The following is a 20,071-nucleotide window of genomic DNA, read 5'->3' as shown; positions in this document are numbered from 1 at the left end:
CCTGTCTCTGCTTCCTCCCAGCTTCCCCTCCTCCCTGGCAGAGCATGAGGCTCACAAAGTCCTTGGCCAAACCAAAACATCGCTATCAGCTCTGTTCCCGAGCTGAAAGTCAAAACACTGCACTGCACCAGCTACCAAGAAGGGGAAAAATGACTGCTACTGCTGAACCCAGGACAGGGTTTTAGACATTGACTCTCCATAATGATCATGGCTGTTGAGCTGGAAGCCGAGTTATGTCTGTGTAAATCAAAGTTTTGCCTTAATTTCAGTACGACCATTAGTTTACCCCACATTTTGGCTTCTAAGGATGTGCTTTGGTTTTCTATCAACATCAAACCAGGACTTAATCTTTCTCTAAAGGAGCTGTGGAGGTTGGCAGCCTTCATATCAGGGCATTGTGTTAAGCACTTTCTGTTTCCTTTTATATCACTGTGTGCAGTCTGGGTTTATATATATATATATATATATATATATATATATATATATATATAAAATATATATTTTTTTCCTGGTAATCAGAAATAGATTGCAGTTAATCATTGTGATGTATATGGTGCATTGCAGGTGACCTCCAGCAGCAAATAGCTCCTGAATGGTTGTCCTATGGGAATGGTCTCTCTTTTTGGCTTCTAGAGAAGAGCAGCTGCCTGCAGGCTTTGGTTGTGAAATGTACTTGGCAAAGCTTGCAAGTGTGGGATGATATTTGTTGTTCTTTGGTATCTACTTGGCAGTTGGTGAGCACCAGAATCACTTACTTGCATGGCTCCAGAACTGCACTGTGCATCATCAACTGAATGGAATGCATGGGCTCAGTACACAAGAGGATTTTTTTAGATGCAAATTGATTGGTAGTGTGTACTGGTGGGGAAAGAGATAACGTGAGTGTAGGGTATGATTGGAATAGTTTTCAGAAGATTTTGGTAAATACTTCTTATTTGGAAGTCAAATTCTGATGTTGGCTGTAGAGACACTCCATTGATTTAGAGCAGATGAAAACCTGACTCGCCATGTAGTTTGAATAGTGATCCTTTGCTCTTTACAAAACAGCTGAAGTTGCTTAACGATAATCTGGCCAATTTGTGTTTGTTCAGAATTGCTGATGTGGGAGAGACTGATGGTAGCTGAGGCTGGGTTGGAATGCCTAAGCAGATCCAGTTGAATAAAAGGCTTTGAAATAGAGCCTTTTCTTCCAACCTGCTTCAGATGGTTACCTTTAGGTTCTGACAGCTCTTTCAGATGATGAAGCAGGTGTATCTGAAATGGGACAGCGAGGGACAGCAAGGTTACAGAACGTGACTACTTGATGATGTGAGATTGTTAGCTTGTACATAGTGGATTTTGTTTTCCCTGCCACTTCTTGCAAAGGTAGGAAGAATAGCAGAATGGGGATGAGAGTGTTTATTTTTGGTCCCCTTCCTCATATTTAATGTTAACGTGATGGTTCTGAAAGTCAAGTGTTGTTTGTGGTATTTGGACCATCATCACCTTCCTTCTGTGATATTCTTGTTAGTCACAGATGTTTTCTTTGCTTTCTGAAGACATGAAGCCATAAGCAATGTCAGATCAGGTATAAAATAATATAGGAGATAGTGCTATTAAACTTGTGGAAACAAAGGACACATGACAGATGCAGAATATCCAGATGTACATCTCTGTTAGGAAGACGTAATTTGCAAGGATCTTTCTAACATGGTATTGTAAAATTTATTCCAGGTGCTGTCAGTGGCATGAGAAGGTGGTCACAAACAGATGGTTCTCTTCTTATGGTCACAGGCATTAAGAGAGATATAAGTCAAGGTGAACTATAGGTTGACATGACAAAGCTGTGCTGTTAAGATCGTAAAAATTATTCAAGTGTATACATTTTACGCAGTGGTCCTTGTTGTGACTACTGTATAGATACACAGTATGCATCTAAATCTTACTACACTGCAGAAAGCATTAACTCATAGAATCCCAGAATGGTTTGTGTTGGAAGAGACCTTAAAGCTCATCCATTTCCAACCCCCTGCCATGGGCAGGGACACCTTCCACTAGACCAGGTTGCTCCAAGCCCTGTCCAGCTTGGCTTTGAACACTGCCAGGGATGGGGCAGCCACAACTGAAGTAAGCTCTTGCATTCCACATTCCTTTCACTCCTGTTCCTGATCAGTTTAAGTCTGAGGAATGAACTTTCCATGCAGAGATATGGACCTTTCCAAGGGTGTCCTGTCAGTGTGTCTGTATCCAACCAGCTGAGCGCAAGTTTTGGTAGATTCTGAGAAACCAGTATGACTACAGATCCAAAAGTGATGGAATCATAATGAAGTCAAAGAGATGGATGTTGATCAAAAAGCATTTGCTATGGCAATAGAAACTTACATAGCTTTTGAGTGAAGCACTGCCAGAGTTAGATTTATGTAGTCCAATGATAAATGCATCATGAAATAAAAAAATACCAGGCTGGAAAAAGGTAGGAAAAGTATTTCAGTACAGTTGTGATGCCAGGTCCTACTGATCATGCTTACATTACAAACCCATGAAGTATTCTGGTACAGAAACAGCATTAAATATGAGCATTGTTCAGAAGATGCTCACTTAAAATGGTGCCATTTTGTGTCACCGTGCAAAATGGCCTGTATCACTAGTGTGGCTACTGAAACTTCCTATGTATCTTATGGAAATCAGTGTAATGGGTGTTCTTGTCCAGGTGGAACGTAGCTGGTGTATTTGTTAAAACATGCTACTGTTATAAAATGAGGTAGAATTAAACCCAATGTGAATTAGAAATGTGTCAGGGGATTACAAAAGGGATTTTTAGATTAGAATTAGTGTAATACAGACAAGATTTCTGTGAAAAGAGCTGGGAACAGAACTAAGGTTTCCTCTTTTTATCTCTGTTCTATATAAAGAACTCATATGTAGAGATTATAATTGCTGGGGTGAGCAGATGCCAAATTATATAATGATTCCACCCACATTTGTCTTTCTTAACCTCTAACATTCCTCCTGTGGGAGCACAACAGGAAAATCAGGAGCTTGATCACTTTCACACTTTTGTAGGTTCTTTCATGATATGGTATAATAAATCTGTCGATGGGATCAGGCTTTTTACTCTGAGTGGGGACAAAAGATGGATGTGCATGTGCAAAATGCCTGCAGTACCAAAAATAGGGGCCGTATTTTTTCCTGTCATAACTTGACTTGAGTTGGTGGAGCTGTGCCAAGGCTGAATGTGACCACAGTCTATAGGACAGCTGCCTGCCTGGCTGCAGTGAAGTTTGATGGGAAGGATTTTGCAGGAACGATTAAGCTTTCTGATAGTGACAGAGCCTGGTGACATTTTAGGAATATCCATCTCAGATTAAAATGATTCTCTGGGAGATTTCAGCTACATCTGTGATGCCTGAAAGGCAAGGATAGCATTAATGAAGATGTTTTCAAGCCTTGAGTTGAGTTCTGTCAGCAGTTCTGAATCACCAGACCAATTAATAACGTGTTCTAATTGATATAATAATTCTACAGAGTTTTTCCACTTATACTAATGTAACATTTGGCTATGCTGAGGACAGATAATAACCACAAGTTGAAAGGAAGGTCTGATTCTTTGATCCTTTGCTACATTTCATAAAGCTTTTAATTTTACTTGCAATACACATGTGCAATATCCATACAGGCATTTTCTTTCCACTTGATTCTAAAGACCCTGTTCAGTTGTTAATTGATAGTATCTGAGCAATGAAGGCAGCTTCAATAGTTTTACTGTTCCAGAAACATCCATCTCATTCATAAAGATCATCTGTTCAAGAGCGGTCAACCCTGGGGTTTGTTCTGTTTACTGGCTTTGTTTTGGGCAATGTGCTGACTTCCCTACAAGCTCTTGAGCTACAAAGTATTCAAATAGTTTCCACTGATGTGTTAAGGTCTGCAGCTCGCATGAGTCTGCTGAATCCACTTTTGAAAATACTAAGCCAGTTCTGGGAGTCTTGGCACTTGAGATGGTGCTCCATGGTGCTAAGTAGCCACAGCTTGAATCCTGAGCAATGGCATCTCTGGAGCTTAAAACTCAGTCGTATAAGCCAAATCACCAGGGTTTTTTGTGTGTGGTTTTCTTCTTTTAATAACAGGGGAGTCAAGTGCTTGTTTATAGCATTTTTCTCTCCATATTCCCCCATTTGGGGAGTGAGTGGAAGCTCGCTGGACTACAGGCGGATAAGGGGGAATGTTGTGATTACTCAGGCAAAGATACTCATCAAACAACAAGGGAACATTCCCCTACTTACTGGCTTGCCTGACATTTGTGGCAGGAAGAAATGAAGCTCTTGCTTTTTCTTTTTTTAGATAATTTGCCTGCTTTTTAACTGACTCCTCTTACAGCTTAGATAGGGATTTGGGTGATTCAAAACAGGGGAAGGGAAAACTAGTGGGGCTTTTCAAAAAAGATAAGGAAGATAGGTTCCCACATCCCATCCAAAGTCCAAGAGAAATCGTTTCTTTTTAAAATCCCAGCCCTAAAACCACATAAAATATGGGTTTTCTTATTACTGTTTAAAAACAAGCTAGTCGCTTCCAAAGATAGACCAAAATTGATGTTGCCCATCTTTGCAGATATAACCTGTAACATGATGTGTGAACAATTTATGGACTCATGGTGTGGCTGCACTGCCACTGGATACATTAATGTGCATTTCAGTGGCATTATGCTGTAGTGCTTGCATATATAAAGGAAAATATGCTTTATATACATATATGTACATTAAAAATCATGATTATTAGATGACAATGGATTATGAATGCAAACTCTTTTCTTAAATAGCCTTTTTTTACTAAATCCTCAAGAGAAGCAGTAAGTCTAGGCTGTTCTTAAAACGTGTTACCAAAAATTCATGTTAAGCCTTGGTAAAGAAGGGGCCCATATTACTGATTTGGCAAATCAACTGTTAGGAGCATGGATTGAGTGTAATCAGAAGTCATCATTTTCAGTAGGCAGGACTGCACACCAAGAAATAGAGTAGTTTCCTCTAGCTGTGGAATATTCAATCCACCATCATCAAAGGATCAGATTCAACAATTGTTAAAGGAACAATGAAATGGGTCTTCTTTTCTCAAATTAACTTGGTGTCTGTTTTGGTGTCCTATAACCTAGCCAGTTTTCCGAGATGAATACACAACAACAAAACCTGGCAAGTTTTGAACATCTTGGATTGGTGGCCTGAACCTCATAAAACGTGTAAGTGAAGAGCAGAACATAAAGCTGTCAATTTGATTTTCTAATAGCTCTTAAACCTTACCAGATTTTATTACAGACCTAAAATTAGCCTTGTTTTCAGACCTGGAGCTTTTTCAAGTTTTTCATACTTCAAGCCTTTCAGCTAGCAAGTCTGAGTTTTCAGCACCCAACAATGGAAACAGTACTGGAGCATCTGACACGTTTCTGCTTCCATAACTAGCAGACCTTTATAGGGTAAATCAGACTTTCTTCATCGAGCTGGTGGGCTTTGACATTTCCTATATAGCTGCGTTTAAGCTGACAACTGTGCATGGTGTTATGACTGGGGCGTAAAACACTAGAAGATGGAGCAGCTCTGCTCTGGAGACAGGCTGAGAGAGCTCGGCTTATTCAGCCTGGAGAAGAGAAGGCTCTGGGGAGACCTTAGAGCAGCTTCCAGTGCCTAAAGGGGCTACAAGAAACCTGGAGAGGGGCTTTGGGAAAGGGTCTGTAGGGACAGGACAAGTGGGAATGGCTTTAACCTGACAGGGGAGATTGAGATGAGATTTTAGGCAGAAGTTCTTCCCTGTGAGGATGGTGAGGTCCTGCTCATCCAGTAGCAACACCTTCCACTAGACCAGGTTGCTCCAAGCCCCGTCCAGCCTGGCCTTGAACACTGCCAGGGATGGGGCAGCCACAGCTTCTCTGGGCACCCTGTGCCAGCGCCTCAGCACCCTCACAGGGAAGAACTTCTGCCTAAGATCTCATCTCAGTCTCCCCTCTGTCAGGTTAAAGCCATTCCCCCTTGTCCTGTCCCTACAGGCCGTTCTAAGAAGCGCCTCTCCAGCTTTCTTGTCAGCCCTTTTAGGTACTGGAAGGCTGCTATAAATGCACTTCTCCATGTCTCCTGCTGGCTTTGTGAATATTATTCCAAGGCACTCTCCCCTCTCTGTATGTAAAGTGAGAAGCCTGTGTGGTAACACAAAGCCTTTGGCTGTAATTACGGGCTACCTGAAAATTGGGCATTGTGGCACTGCATATTCCCGTGCTAAGACCCCCTTTGCAAGTCCGGGGTCTATCCATGCGGATAATCCTCTGCCGTCCAGACCAGTGCTCTGTGGGCAGAAGAAGTAGCTCTGAAATGTGGAATGCCTGGCAGGGATGGGAAATCCGGGGGCTCTAACGGATCATGGCCTCTGCCGAGCGGTGTGAGGAGGAACCGGTGACACGGAGGGAAAGCTTCCGAGAGGCAAGTGTTGCTCTAATAGGCTGGATTACTCACTGCGCTTGTTCAGATTCCTGTTAATGCTGGCAGCGGGAGTTTTCCCGAACACCAACGAACAATGAGTCATTCCCAGGTGTTTGGATTTGAAAAAGCTTTAGATTTTTATTTCAATTTCAAAAAGAAACCGGCACAGCCCCCGCCACCCGCTTTGCCGTCGCGTTCCCTGGGAGCTGAAGCCACTCCTCCCCTGCGCAGCGAGGGATTGATTCCATTCCTTCACTTCGCTTTGGATTTATTCTTTCCCTGCCTGCCCCGAGCAGGCAGGACCAATCCGGGGGCCTCCCTGACTGTTCCAGTGCCTTTTCCCTCCCCTCTCCGGGTAGGAACCCGCTCTACTGCAGGAGGGAAAATGAGGTGGTGGCTGCTGCTCTCCCTTCCGTCTGCTAGCTGAATGAGTTTTATTAGGTTTTTTGCTTCGTTACGTTTTCCCTCCAGGTTTTCTGCTCGGCACTGGGGGAGCCAGGAAATTCTGTGGCCACTGGCTGGTTTTTATTTAAAATCTTAGCTGGCAGTGAACGTTTCTCCTCCCGCTCCAGCATTGTCCTGTTCACAGCTTTTAAGGCTTAAGAAGCTTGATTCTGTAAGGCTTGTATCCAAGGGCATCAGTCATTAACACGCTGAGCTACATCTGCTTCTTGGCTAAGGCTGAAGAAAGACATCTTAAGCTGGAAATCCTGCTTGCTCACTCGCTCGCTCTCTAGTGCAGACAGAAGGAGAAGCATATGCAGGAGCAAGTTCCTTTTTCTTATGATGATGATTATTATTATTCCAAAAGGCTGCCTCACTTTGGAGATGCACTGACAAGATAATGGAGTGAAAGTCTCCTGTTTCCAGGGAAGAAAATTACGGCAATCAGCCAAAGAAAGGAAAAAGAGCAAGTTAAATACCAGCAGAAATAGGAAGGAGGACAGTGGTGAAGAGCTGAAAATAAAATTAGAGGAAACAGGTGGAAGGCTGGCATAAAGCTGGGAGGGATTTTAGGCTCGAGTGTTATCCCTTTGCACCCCCATCCCTCCCGTTTTTTTCTGTTTGGTCGTTTTGGTTTTTTTTTGTTTGGTTTGGTTTTGTTGTGGTTTTTTTTGTGTTTTTTTTTTGTTGGTGTTTTTTTTCATTTTTGTTTGTTTTTTTTGGTAGGTTTTATTGCTGCTTTTACATTCTAAGCTGGTTTTGGAGATCCCTGCAGAAAAGCAGGCTGCTTTAGTGTAGAGCAGCTTCCACAGAGTGTCCTTTTCTCTTTCCCTGCCTGCTGCCCCTGCTGTTGCTGCTGCTGCTGACAGAAACGTGTTAGGAAAGCAGAAAGAGAAAATGCCAGCCATCCTGGTAGCCTCCAAAATGAAATCAGGACTACCTAAACCCGTCCACAGCGCTGCTCCAATCCTGCATGTCCCAACAGCCAGGACCATTCCACAACCCTGTTACCTGAAGTTTGGGAACAAGGTGGAGGTGACGAAGCCACTGTATTCCAGCCAGATTCCTCTCAAATCTTCAAATGGACAAGAAAACGGAGGAGATGGACTCCCACCAAGGAAGGGTGGCTCTGTAGAAAATGGATTTGACACACAGGTTAGGAGGCACCCGGTGTTGGGGTTGGTGTACACAGGGATTTATTTCTATACTGAATGTGTGCACCAGGTTTTCAGAGGTGGATAGCAGTGGTGTTAACAGCAGTGAGAGTGTGTATGTAATAACATCTGTCTGCAGTGGTAGGATGGTTTATATTCTGCATAGTGGCATGTGTTATCCAGGGATGGTTTTGTAATTCTGTCAGCATATGGTGGAGCTGCCGGTGGGCTGGTGAGGGCTGGTGCAGTGTGTGCTGTTTGCCTGCATGTTGCCTTCCCTCCTGCCTTTGCTTGGACTTTGGGGGGTGGGTTATGGAAGGGAGATGGTAGAGATGTTGTTTATGGGGTGGGTGTTCTTTGTGTTCTTTCTATAGGTGCTGAGTGTAACAGCTGGGTTGGGAATGGATTGCTGGTTGTCAGGAATGTGCTTTGTGTTTGGTTATGTACTGTACCAGAGCATTAGTTGTGTGAACATTAGGTATTTGTAGTTGTGTGAGGAGTGAATGGGAGGCAGTGTTTGAGCTGAAATTACCATATGCATGTCATTCTCAGTGCAGCTAGATCAAATAGATTATGTAGGGAATGAACACTGGAGTGGAATTGTCTGGTTTAATGCCACATGCATGACATCATAGATGTTGCCCATTATCAGTAAGCATCTTTTAGATTTCCCTTTCATGTGTATCAGTTTTCTGACATATTTTTAGAGATGCTGCTTTCTGTATCGGGAGGAGGAAGGTACGTTCTTCAGCTCATTGGATTTTTATCAGCACAGTGACACTTCTAGCATAGCTCACATTGCCTAGTGCTGCTGATGCCCCGGTGTGCTCACCAGTAGTGTAAGCACACAGTAGGTGTTCGCCTACTACAGGGTGAGCAAAGCAGATGGGCTGCTGCAGCAAGCAGAATTGATTAACGTTACACGGATATTGCAGTGGAGCAGCGTGGTGTATTTTGGCAACAGTCATATCCATGACAAGATCTGAGCCCAGGAGAAGGTGATACCATTACACTGGTGTAGGGAAATGATGACAGATACCTTTATTTTTTTTTATCTTTTCCTTCCTCAAGCGGATCATCCCTATCATCTAGGTTTTTAATTCTATGCTCTCGTAACCCTAATTCTGTTCAGACCAGTCTGACTACTGATTGTCCCCATGCCCTGGATTTTAGGATTGTTGCTGGTAGACAGGGTGATGTCTTGGTTTGCTCAGGCCAGACAAATAGGACTGTAGTGGTTCCTGAGGGACTGAGAGCAGGAAAAGGAGTCAGGCAAGTACTGATGGCAGGGTGGTGGCAGCAGACTGACTGACCTGTGCCTCACGTCTTGTTCTTAAGGGAGAAACAAGTACTTTTACTTTGTGCTGGATCCTGTCCTTAGGATTATGAAATATCAGCAAAAGCTCATTATATGTTGCTCTTTCTCTCAGACACACCTGGGTTTCTGCATAGAAATTTATATTTGTGCAGAAGTGTTATTCATCAATCATAACAGTTTAGAATGCCCATGGCAGGGAGGTTGGAACTAGGTGAACTTTAAGGTCCTTTCCAACCTAAAGCATTCTGTAATTCTGTGAAACAGAGATCCTTCAATTGCTAGCTGTTTGCAGCAGTAAGGGGAATACTGTGGTGGTTTTAACCCTTACCCAGATGTGGAACAAACCCCATATTTTATATCCTGATATTGAAAGGGTCTTCATGCTAACCTGTTGTATTTCAACAGGGAGTGATTTTAGCCAAGAAAAACTTCAAATAAATTTGCCTTTTAAATAACCTCAACAGCAGGAGAAATCACTTTGTCACTCTCAGTAACCTCATTTAGGTAACAGGCTTAGCAGATGACCAGTACCTTTTAAGGTATGAACTGCTGAGGTCTGTTTTACTACCCATTGTCTTGAATAAGCACAGTCCTATTTTGTTACTGTCATTGATCCAACCTTGATCCCTCTGCCCACATAAGCATGCAGAGTTTTGCCATTCAAGGTCATAATTTGGAATGTTGGTCTGTATCTGAAGGGAGGATTTTTTCCAGATTGGTTGTATCAAGGGCACTGTTTTTTTCTTATTCTACCACCCCTTCCTCCCAAGGAAAAAAGGCTGGGTGGACACATGCCAGATGCTGTGTCAGCAGCTGAATTATTTTTATCTTGGAAAACCTTCAGCTACATTCAGGTATAGAAATGCATTCTGATGATAAGCCTAGGAAGGTTTAGTCTTAAACACTGCACTAGGACTAAATACCCCAAGAATCATAGCTATGTCCTATGGAGTGATGACTCGCTTCTCTGGATATTTTATCTTAAGCAGCAATGTGGCCTTCACTATTTTATTGTACCTGATATTCCATATGAGGGAAGTTCTGTTCTTATTGTGACATTTTGAGTTTAGAGGCACAAGTTGAACCGATGCTGAATTTTTTGGCACCTGTCTTTTGTAGATCTTGGTCACCGCATGGAGTTTGCAGCCCAAGGGGAAAGACATAATATCCTCCTGTGTGGGTTCAAGAGAGATTGTGACACTTGAATCAAATCTTCCAATACCTAAAGGGGCTGACAAGAAATCTGGAGAGGGTGTTTGACAAGGGTCTGTAGGGACAGGACAAGGGGCAATGGCTTTACCCTGACAGAGGGGAGAGTGAGATGAGCTCTTAGGTTCTTCCCTGTGAGGGTGGTGAGGCACTGGCACAGGCTGGCCAGAGAAGCTGTGGCTGCCCCATCCCTGGCAGTGTTCAAGGCCAGGCTGGACAGAGCTTGGAGCAACCTGGTCTAGTGGAAGGTGTCCCTGCCTGTGGCAGGGGGTTGCAGCTGGATGAGTTTTGAGGTGCCTTCCAACCCAAACCATTCTATGAAAAACCAAACAAATAAGAATGACCGACATCCATGTAACTGGTGCTTTGATCCTTGCTGAGGTTCAGCTTGGAATTTGAAGTCCCAGACTGTTGGAGCTAGAGGCATAAGCTATTTCTATCAAAACCCAAGCTGATATCAGGCCACTTTCAACACAAGTGGTGGAGAAGCATTGCTTTTGTACAACTGCTTAGTGGTTCAGGCATTCACTCAAGAGAATTCAGCTTCTATTTCAACACAAGCGAATTCAAACTGCTATTACATCTTTGAGGGCATTCGTAATCAATAAGCTACAGGATGTTCTGGTAGTATTTTAGGGAGCTGCTCTTAGTCCTGTTGAAGTTAGTCCTCTTTGCAGTACGTTACACAGAATTCAGTTGCATGCATAGAATAGAAAGAGCACAATCTGACCTGATGTTTAGGACATCTGCTTGGTCATGTACTGTACGAGAGGGGATGGAGGGCTGAAACAGATAGATCGTCCACCTTTAATTATTTGTACGTATGAGTTTTTCTCCTCCATCATGGTGTATATATGCTTCCACTTTGAATTTGTGGATGCCTTTTCCCTGCAGCTCGTTTACTGATTATTCTGCAGAAGAGCCTGTGTCTAGTGCGTAGACTAGAAGCAGCAATGTGAACATGTTCTAATACTGTTTTAGCATGTTTCAAGCCACTTGCAGAGTGGTGCTGGGTTCAGGAGCTTTTTCAGTGCCAGGTGGGACCTATCCTGAGCCTGATTCTTAAGAGCATATGGGCACTGCAGGTGGTATTCATTGCAATACTCATTTTTTTAATGTCCTACCTGAGAAATGTGGCATCAGTGATAACTTCTTAATATTTTGACACATTTTTTTTGTTCTTGATTTGGTTTTACATGTGTCAGCTGGATTTCACAGTAACTGCAGGTTTTGTGCCTTAAGGCCATATAAGGGCAATGTGTTATTTAAAATGCTGTGCGATTTATAAAAAGCATTTTTCATAGTTTTTCAGTAGTTCCCAAAGAAAGGTCTGAGGGTTTTAGAATCAAGCCCATTGTAAATGCTACTGGGAAACCTCAGGTCGATGAATCATGGCAGTATCATTCCTATTTTATTGTTGCCGATACACACACTCCATCCATTTTTCCATATATTCCTTTTGTTGCGTACAACAGTATCCTACTGCTGCACTGGTGCTTTTGTCTAATTTGAAAACACCACCAATAAACCAGACCCATATTTAGATAGCATTGTTTTGGAAATATTTAACTTTGTTACCAGAGAAACTTCTGTCAAATAGATAGCAAGATAGTGATTCCTAACATACAAAAGGGTATTTCTTAGTTAGTCTGAAGAAGTTGTGTGTATTTGGCTACTAAGTTTGCTTTAGTTATTTAAGACAGAGGTCATTGTCTATTAGGAGTCCATGAATATGGTTGAATTGTTTGTGCAGGGTGCAAGAAGGAAGATACTGTTCCAGGAGCAGAGTCCGTTGCTATGTTATTGTGAAAGCCACTGAAGGAGATCATGGATTTATTTTTATTGCTGCTATGTTGTATTCTCTAGCTTCTTGAATTTTATTCTCTGGAGAACCTAAATAATGAGTACTGTTTGTATCCTAAGTAACTGTGGCAGTCCTAAAAGCACCGAGACCTTACTAACTCGTTGGCCCCACAGTTTCCACTAGAACACTTCAAGTTCACAGGCATCTGTTTAACCTGGTATTCAAAAATGTGTATTCACCAATTGCCTACAGCTGTCCTTAATATTTGGCAGAGAGGCATGGGGGATGACTTGTGATTTCGCTGCAAACTTCTTTGCAATATTAATTTGCTTGAAGTTATGCAGCATACACTTTCCTTCTATATAGAAAAGAGCATGGTCAGCAGTTGAGGGAGGGGATTCTGCCCCTTCTGCTGCACTCTGGGGAGACCTCCCTGCAGTCCTGCATCCAGCTCTGGGGCAACAGCACAAGAGGGACGTGGAGCTCTTGGAGCAAGTCCTGTTGAAGAGGGGCTTTGGACAAGGGCCTGGAGGGACTGAACAAGGGGCAATAACTTTAACTTGACAGAGGGGAGATTGAGATGAGCTTTTAGGCAGAAGTTCTTCCCTGTGTGGGTGGTGAGGCGCTGGCACAGGTTGCCGAGAGAACCTGTGGCTGCTCCATCCCTGACAGTGTTCAAGGCCAGGTTGGACACAGGGGCTTGGAGCAACCAGATCTATTGAAAGGTGTCCTTGCCCATGGCAGGGGGTTGGAACTGGAAGAGCTTTAAGGTCCCTTCCAACACAAACCAGACTGGGATTCTGGGACATGTAAGATTTAGATGCTCTACTAGGTGTTATGTTATTCCTCTCCACTTTTGCTCTAGACTAGGCAAACATAATTCTTTTAACCTTTTCTCTCAGGATTTCTAGAACTCTTAGTGTGCTTCATTCTGTCTACTGAGCTCTTCAGTTTGCCTAGACCTTTTAAAATTAGTTTAGTTCCAGACTTGATAGATGTCATTGTCTGCAATAGAACTACCTTCCTTACCTAGATTTTTCTTCACATTGCCCTCCCAGTTTGTGAAGGTCATTTTGAGTTGGTCATTCTAGACCCAGGGTGTTTTAGACCTCCCTGTTCTCTAGTCTTACGCTAAATTTTTTTCCTTGTGGTTTAGTTGTTCTTCCACAATTTGTGAAGATCCTCTACATCTGTGTTCTCCAAAAACATCTACAGTACCCACTGAGACTAGAAACTTTTTCTCCTTAGCCATTCTGTAGTCAACGACGATGATATGGAATGGAATTGGTGGAAAAGCTCCATTACAGATCACTGCCAAAAATGTATTGGATAGCCATTCCCATGTTGATAGCACACTACTGACAGACTTCAGGGAGCTTTTCAGTCAGTTGTGTGCTGCTATAAAATACTTTAGCTGCTCACAAATTCATTACTTAATAGATTGCTCCAGTATTTTTCCATGCTTCAAATTTAGGCTCACATCAACTGTTTGATGAGCCACATGTGCATTGCAATCTACTGGCTTTTCGTTGGCCTTCTTTGCTTCACCATGTCGTTAGCAGTCCACATGGAGCCATGTAGTTCAGATATTAGTAATTACTTTTCTGTATTTTAATTAACTTTATCAGAAGCTGTTTATATTCCATATCACTGTCTTGCTAATGTGAAGTTTCATGGAGAGAAAGATTAATAGAGCAATTGCAGAGAAATTATGCCTGCCTACCACCATTTTTATGTGTGGTACTAGGCTTTACAGTTTTACTACAGAACCATCTTGCAGAAGGGATAGGAATCAAGCAAATCTTTACCTGTACCCAATTGCAAGTCAGATGAACATAGACTGGTTTCAGTGCCATTGTGTGAGCTGTGTAAAATTTTGTCTCGCTATCACCACTGAGCTAATTATAAAAAGAAATGATAAGAAACATGGTTGGTAACATTGATTTCTTAACCATGAAAGGTAGCTTTTTGCAGTGTTGGAAGATACCAAGTGAGGACATGTTCAGGGTGTGTTCAAAGGAGAAATTTTACTGAAGAGTTGGGAAAATCTAAGAACTATAGATTCAGGCTATCAAAATATATAACTACAAATAGAATTTTAATTGTATTATTGAGCTTGCTCACATAATTATTTATGCACCTAAGTACATTCCTGTGGAAAAAACCCTTGCTGAATCTTGCTTTTTGATGGATTTTTTTCCACACTGTAAGCAATCTGAGGCTATGAAGTAGCCAAATTCTTCTTCTAATTATTATTACAGTGGTTTTCATAATATGTTTATAGATACATACTGGTAAATATGAAATTGTATGAGGTTGTTCCAAATTAAATATTACCAGATAGAAAACAAGAAAACAGTTTGGAAGTTGCCTTGTTATGATTAACATGGAGTTTATTTTATAAATGAATGGCAAACGCATAAAGACACTTACCCAAGGTCATAAAATCTGCAGTGCTCTAGAAAGTTACTAGCTAGTCCCCTGTTAGATTATCTTTCTCCTTTGCTGCTATTTGTTAATCAGTTCAAAATGCTCCTGCATATGGTGTCCGTATGTTCTCCCTCTGTCCTTGAAACTCTCCGTTTACTCCATAAAATAGTATTTCTTCAGTGAACACTCTCACTTGCTTTGTCCTTGAATTAGCAAGTAATTTTTGTTGCCTCCTATTCTGACACTTGGTGTGTGGCGGCACCAAGCAGCACACTTAGCTACAGCAATCCTCTAACCAGAAATGAGTTAATCATTATTGTTTTATGTATTTTTCTTGCTCTCTTTCCCCATGCCTGCCTTTGCCCTCCTGGAGAATGTATTTGACAGCTTTTAGAGCGCTTTTTGTACTTTTCGTAGATAATTTGTCCATTGTGTGTTCAATAGAACTTCTCTTTCTTGATCCATGTATTGTATTTCAGTTCTCATAGGCACTCATTCTCTGCTGGAGGCTTGTTTGAACTGGAATTGTCTTCACCAGAGAAGTATGAGGTCTTTCTAGCTGATATACCAGAATTGTTAATATTCAAATAGGGATTAAATAATTGTACTTTGAAAAGCAAGTGTGATATGAAGAAACTGAAAGACAAAAGCATCTGTGTCCAGGCACCGCTTGAGCTGTACAAGTATTCTTGGTAGTTGAAAGCCATGCTGACGTGCTTTATGGAGCTCATCATAAAGGAATATTTTCTTGTCTTTTGCAAAATAGAATCATAGAATCAGCCAGGTTGGAAAAGACCCTTAAGATCAAGTCCAACCGTTCCCCAGGACTGCCAAGGTCACTACTAAACCATGGTGCTGAGGGCCTCATCTGCATGGCTTGTGAACACTTCCAGGGGTAGTGACTCCACCACTATCCTGGGCAGCCTGTTTCAATGGCTGACCACCCTTTGGGGAAGAAATAGTTCCTAATATCCAGTCTAAACCTCCCCTGGTGCAGCTTGAGGTTGTTTCTTCTTGTCCTGTCACTTGTTACTTGGAAGAAATACTCTCATCAAAAACCAGTAGGTATGATGTATGAAACATATCCTAAAGGAATCTCCTGGAGATTCAGAAAGATACAAGTATATTGGTAGAGGAGAACTACAGATAATGCTTTTTAAAACTCCTGGCAGTAAACCTGAGTTTTACTTTTCAAAAAGAAAAAAAGCAAGGGGAAAAAATTGTATTAGAGCAAAGGTTGCCTGGTAAACAAGGTTTTTCCAAGTTTCAACTGAGAAGTACCAGAAAGGAGGAAAATTATGAGACCAACACCACCTGTGCTCTTTTTTATTTTTTTGTCTCCAGTGGGTATTGGAAAAGAAGGCCTTTATTTTATTGAGATAGGAAGGGTGGATTCAGTGCTTGGTTTTGGGAATTCAGGGCTGGTTTTGGCTATTTTCGATTTCCTTTGAAGAGTCCTCTGAGAACCATCATCTACTCTGTAATTTCCAGATTATCTCACCCCTGGATTTAAACCTCTCTTCAATTTGTAGAGTATTTTAATGCTTTTAGCCTACAAGTCCCTTTTTCTTAATAAAGTGGAATAAATTAAGGAGGGATTGGCATCAATAATTGTTTTGTTTGAACTTCCCAAGCTTGCAAGACAGAATAAATATTATTATTTCTAAGTAATATTTAAGAAGATATGGTTCTGAATAAGGTGATTGCTAGGCCTTTAATGGAAGGATGTGTGTTGTATTCTTCCTTTTTTTTTTTCCCATTTACTTTCTGCTTATTTAAGGTTTGGGGCTAAACTTTCTACTTTTATTCTGGAATAAATCAAGAGATGCTCTTAAAATTTAACCCATTATTCTTTGCAGCAAACTGTAGAATTTCATTCTCCTGAGAAGTTTACCTGGCTAAAAATACCCTGCTTGGATATTATTTTTAGGAACATCTATATTTGAAGTAAATAAATGGTCAGATTTTCAGTGTATTATTAGACATGAACTGTTGGTACATTTTGTAACAGGAAGCTGATGGTTTTCCATTCACCAGGAGCTGGAATTCAGTCAAACACTTGGCCTGTACTTGTACGCCTCTAATTTTATCTGTAAATTGTTTTTTCTGAAATAGTTTGTGGAAACATTCTCAGTTTCTTCAGTTTTGTAATGCATAGGCATGGAAATAACTGCTAAAACTTGAAACAAATAAACCATTTATTAAAATAAATAATTGAGAAAACAGGTCACTTCTTATTTTAAAACAGGCTGAGATCTGAAATTTTACCCTGATTCCACCTATATTTTTTTTCTCTTGAGAGTATTTTTAAGCGTGTTGTCCTTGGATTATTTTTCATTCTACTTTTGGGTTTTTTAGAATTGGAAGCAATGTGTGGGAAAACAATACATGAAAGGAAAAAATATCCAACTTCTGGATTTCAAAATATGCTTTACCAGGACATTTTCCCTTATGCATGGTCAGTTTTGGACTGTAATATCATCATATTTTGACAATGTCTTGTTTACTCCTATGGCTTCTTCTTAAATTTTACCCTGTTTCCCTCCCTTTTCTTGAATATTTCCTTAAGCTCTCTTCCTATTATCACTTTGTGTGGTTTTTTTTTTTTCCCTACAGCTATGGCTAGAAATTGCCTTATCCTTTTTTTCAAATTTGGCAAGAGTCCCTAAATCTCCTTATTTTAACTGTCCTGTCACTAATATTGGTCCATTTCTTCTGTCTTGTCATTTATGTGATGACCACTGTGGTATAATCCAGAAGTGTGCATTGGTGAGTTCATGTTTGTGGTGTAGACTTGAGAATTGCCTGTAGGTAGCAGACAGGCAAGGCAGTGTTAGAGCTGTCAAGGGTCTGTGGGCTACTTTCAGTAGTAGATGTTGAGGTTTTATGACATGGTTTAGTGGTGGACTTGGCAGTCCTGGGGTAAAGGTTGGACTTGATGATCTTAAAGTTCTTTTCCAGGCTAGTTGATTCTATGATTCTATACAGGCAAGAAGAAAAACTGGACTGTAGAGGCCAAGGAACTAGGGACTGACAGGTATTTGTTTAGTTGCAAAAGCGCTTGCTGCACTTGACAGGAAAACATGGTCAGGTCTGTTAAACATGTATTCTTGGGCAATCAGTTGATGGATTCATCAGCACTTCCTTTGAAAGTGAAAATCTACCTATTCGTAAGAGTTCTAAATAGTATTAGACCTTCCTTCAAGCTCCAGGATTTCACAGGAGCGGAGGCCAATGTATTTGGTGCACTGTTCCCTCCATGCATTAGGTAGGGGAAGGGTGGGTTCTTAGCCGTGATGGTCCCAGAGGTGTAGAAGACCAGGCTGTAAAGCCTTCTTGGAGCAATCCAGACATTTTTGTTGCTACAACCTCCCCCAAAACAACCCACCCTTAGCTTGCTGTACAGCTGCAGGTGTAGCTGTTCTCAGTGCTGGCATCTTGTTGATTTATGCTTTCTCCAAATGGAAGGATCTTGTTGGTTATGCCTTCTCCAACTGATAGGACTTAACTAACTTCCTCAATAACTTCCATGTTCCTCCTCATCTCCCTAATAATCCTGTAGAAGCTGACAAGGCCTTTTTGCTAACAGGCAGCTTCCTCTTTCAGAGGTGCATAGGAAGAGTTATATAGGATGATGGCATCTTCTAGGAGGGCTGAGTAAAGACGCATATGTTTGGCTCTTGGAAGAAGTGGAAGAGCCATTTGGCAGGCTAGAATTGTAATTTTATGTATTTTATGTCTGTCATGAAGCTCTTCAGAGGCTGTTCTTCTCATTGCCACAACATGCAAGGATCTGTGATACTTCTTGGCATCTCAGCCTCCTTGTAACCTATTTGACAGATCTGCCCTTTGGACAATGGAGAGACATTCTCAGTTGCAAAGGCTGTTGTAGTAATACCTTTTTGTTTCACATGATGAGATGAATCTCCCTGATAGGATCCCCTATCTTCTACTGAAAGGGCTGACTGGAAATTAATTTTATATTGTCTTTTTCTGTCATCTATTAATTCTATGCATTCACGAATCTGGTGAACAAAACGAATGCCCTTGTGGGATTTCATGTCACTGATCTAACTTGTGTGACATTTTATTGTTATGCTTGTCTATCTTGAAACAAATATTTAGAAGTGGATTCCTTTTGCTTTAGCCATCTCCACTAGTAGAAACTACGAGTAGCCTTGGTACTGATAAGCTTAATACTGGTTTTGTACAGGTATATTTCAAAGACTGTAACAGCTCTTTTTCCACCTCTCATCTATTTTGGCTGTTTCTCAGATTATGGCATTGATTACCAGGAAGTAATTTCTAATCAACCTGCATGAGTGGTCTAGCACATTTGCTTCCTTTTGCAGATAGATAGCTATAAGGCATAGCATTGTAAAATATAAAGATTTATGTCATGTCTTTTGGAGTCAGAAATCCTCCTTAAGCCAATTTAGTGTGATGAAAAGTTATAACTTCTTAGAGAAATTTAATGTGAGAACAGTATTTGTATGCATATGTCAGAGGAACACAGAGCTGGAACAGATGTAGAGGACACATTTGCATCCACAAAGATCAGTGCACAATTTTGTGTCTGGTAGAGACAGTAACTAATGGATTGGTCTCGTAAGACAGGTTTGTTTCAGTTACAAATTATTCATAATTTTCAAGAGTCTTACAGGTATTTAAGCCTTCAAAACTAATTTACAAGATGTCATTTGTGTTTCAAGATCAAATGTGCATTTGCCATTTGAAGCAGTGGCTTAGAAATGGGTTTCGTTTTTTCTTGCTCAATAACCATGGGTCAAGTCGGTTTCTCAGGACAGCCATACATAACCCAGACTTGTCTGGACCTTAACTGGGATGGATTATTTTGGGAAGGAGTATTTTCAGCATTGCTGTGTCTCACTCCTCCGGGATGGACTGTGGAGCACACAGGGGACTGATTCTCCAGGGTAACGTGCCAAATGAGCACTGCCAAGGAAAGCTGGCAAAAAGGTGACGGTCCTCTAACATGGAGCTGGAAAAGGGAGGCAGTGACGTCCTAATTATCCCTAAACAACCTCGCCAGGGGAATTCTAATGAGTTTGATTTAATTTACAAAACAAAACCACTTTCTGCTTTTCAAGATCGAAGAGCAGTGGTTGCCTAGGATCCTGTTTCCAAGCAGTCAGATACAAACTTCCCTCACTGCAGCAATGAAGATTTCCTTCCCTGTAAGAGGTAGGAGCATTTTGGCCTTTTACCTTATAGGGTTTGGACCACGTGGAGTGATTTGTGGTGCATACACAGG

At 41.4% G+C, this 20,071-nt stretch overlaps 1 protein-coding gene and 1 long non-coding RNA gene across 4 annotated transcripts in view; one reads left to right on the top strand and one right to left on the bottom strand.

Annotated features, from left to right (window-relative positions):
- Nucleotides 1–20,071, top strand: part of NAV2 (neuron navigator 2) — a 399,914-nt gene that overhangs the window by 174,931 nt on the left and 204,912 nt on the right. For 2 of the 3 annotated variants that reach the window (XM_057414368.1, XM_057414367.1), the window contains exon 1: nt 7,581–8,036. The exons of the other annotated variant lie outside the window; for it this stretch is intronic. In XM_057414368.1, the coding sequence (XP_057270351.1) occupies nt 7,779–8,036 (258 nt within the window). In that variant the 5' untranslated portion in view covers nt 7,581–7,778. Of the gene's footprint in view, nt 1–7,580; nt 8,037–20,071 lie in introns of those variants that run through there. 3 annotated transcript variants of the gene reach the window in all.
- LOC130601943 (uncharacterized) lies at nt 6,550–8,030 on the bottom strand. The gene is made up of 2 exons (XR_008972774.1): nt 7,893–8,030; nt 6,550–7,297 (listed from the first exon to the last, which is right to left on the bottom strand). It is a non-coding gene; the product is annotated as an uncharacterized LOC130601943 (long non-coding RNA).

This window comes from Pezoporus wallicus, unplaced genomic scaffold, assembly GCF_028554395.1.
Source record: "Pezoporus wallicus isolate ANWC-B61680 ecotype Strahan unplaced genomic scaffold, APGP_CSIRO_Pwel_v1 contig_5967, whole genome shotgun sequence".
Taxonomy (NCBI): Eukaryota; Metazoa; Chordata; class Aves; order Psittaciformes; family Psittacidae; genus Pezoporus; species Pezoporus wallicus.
This window is presented reverse-complemented; position numbering and strand designations above follow the sequence as displayed.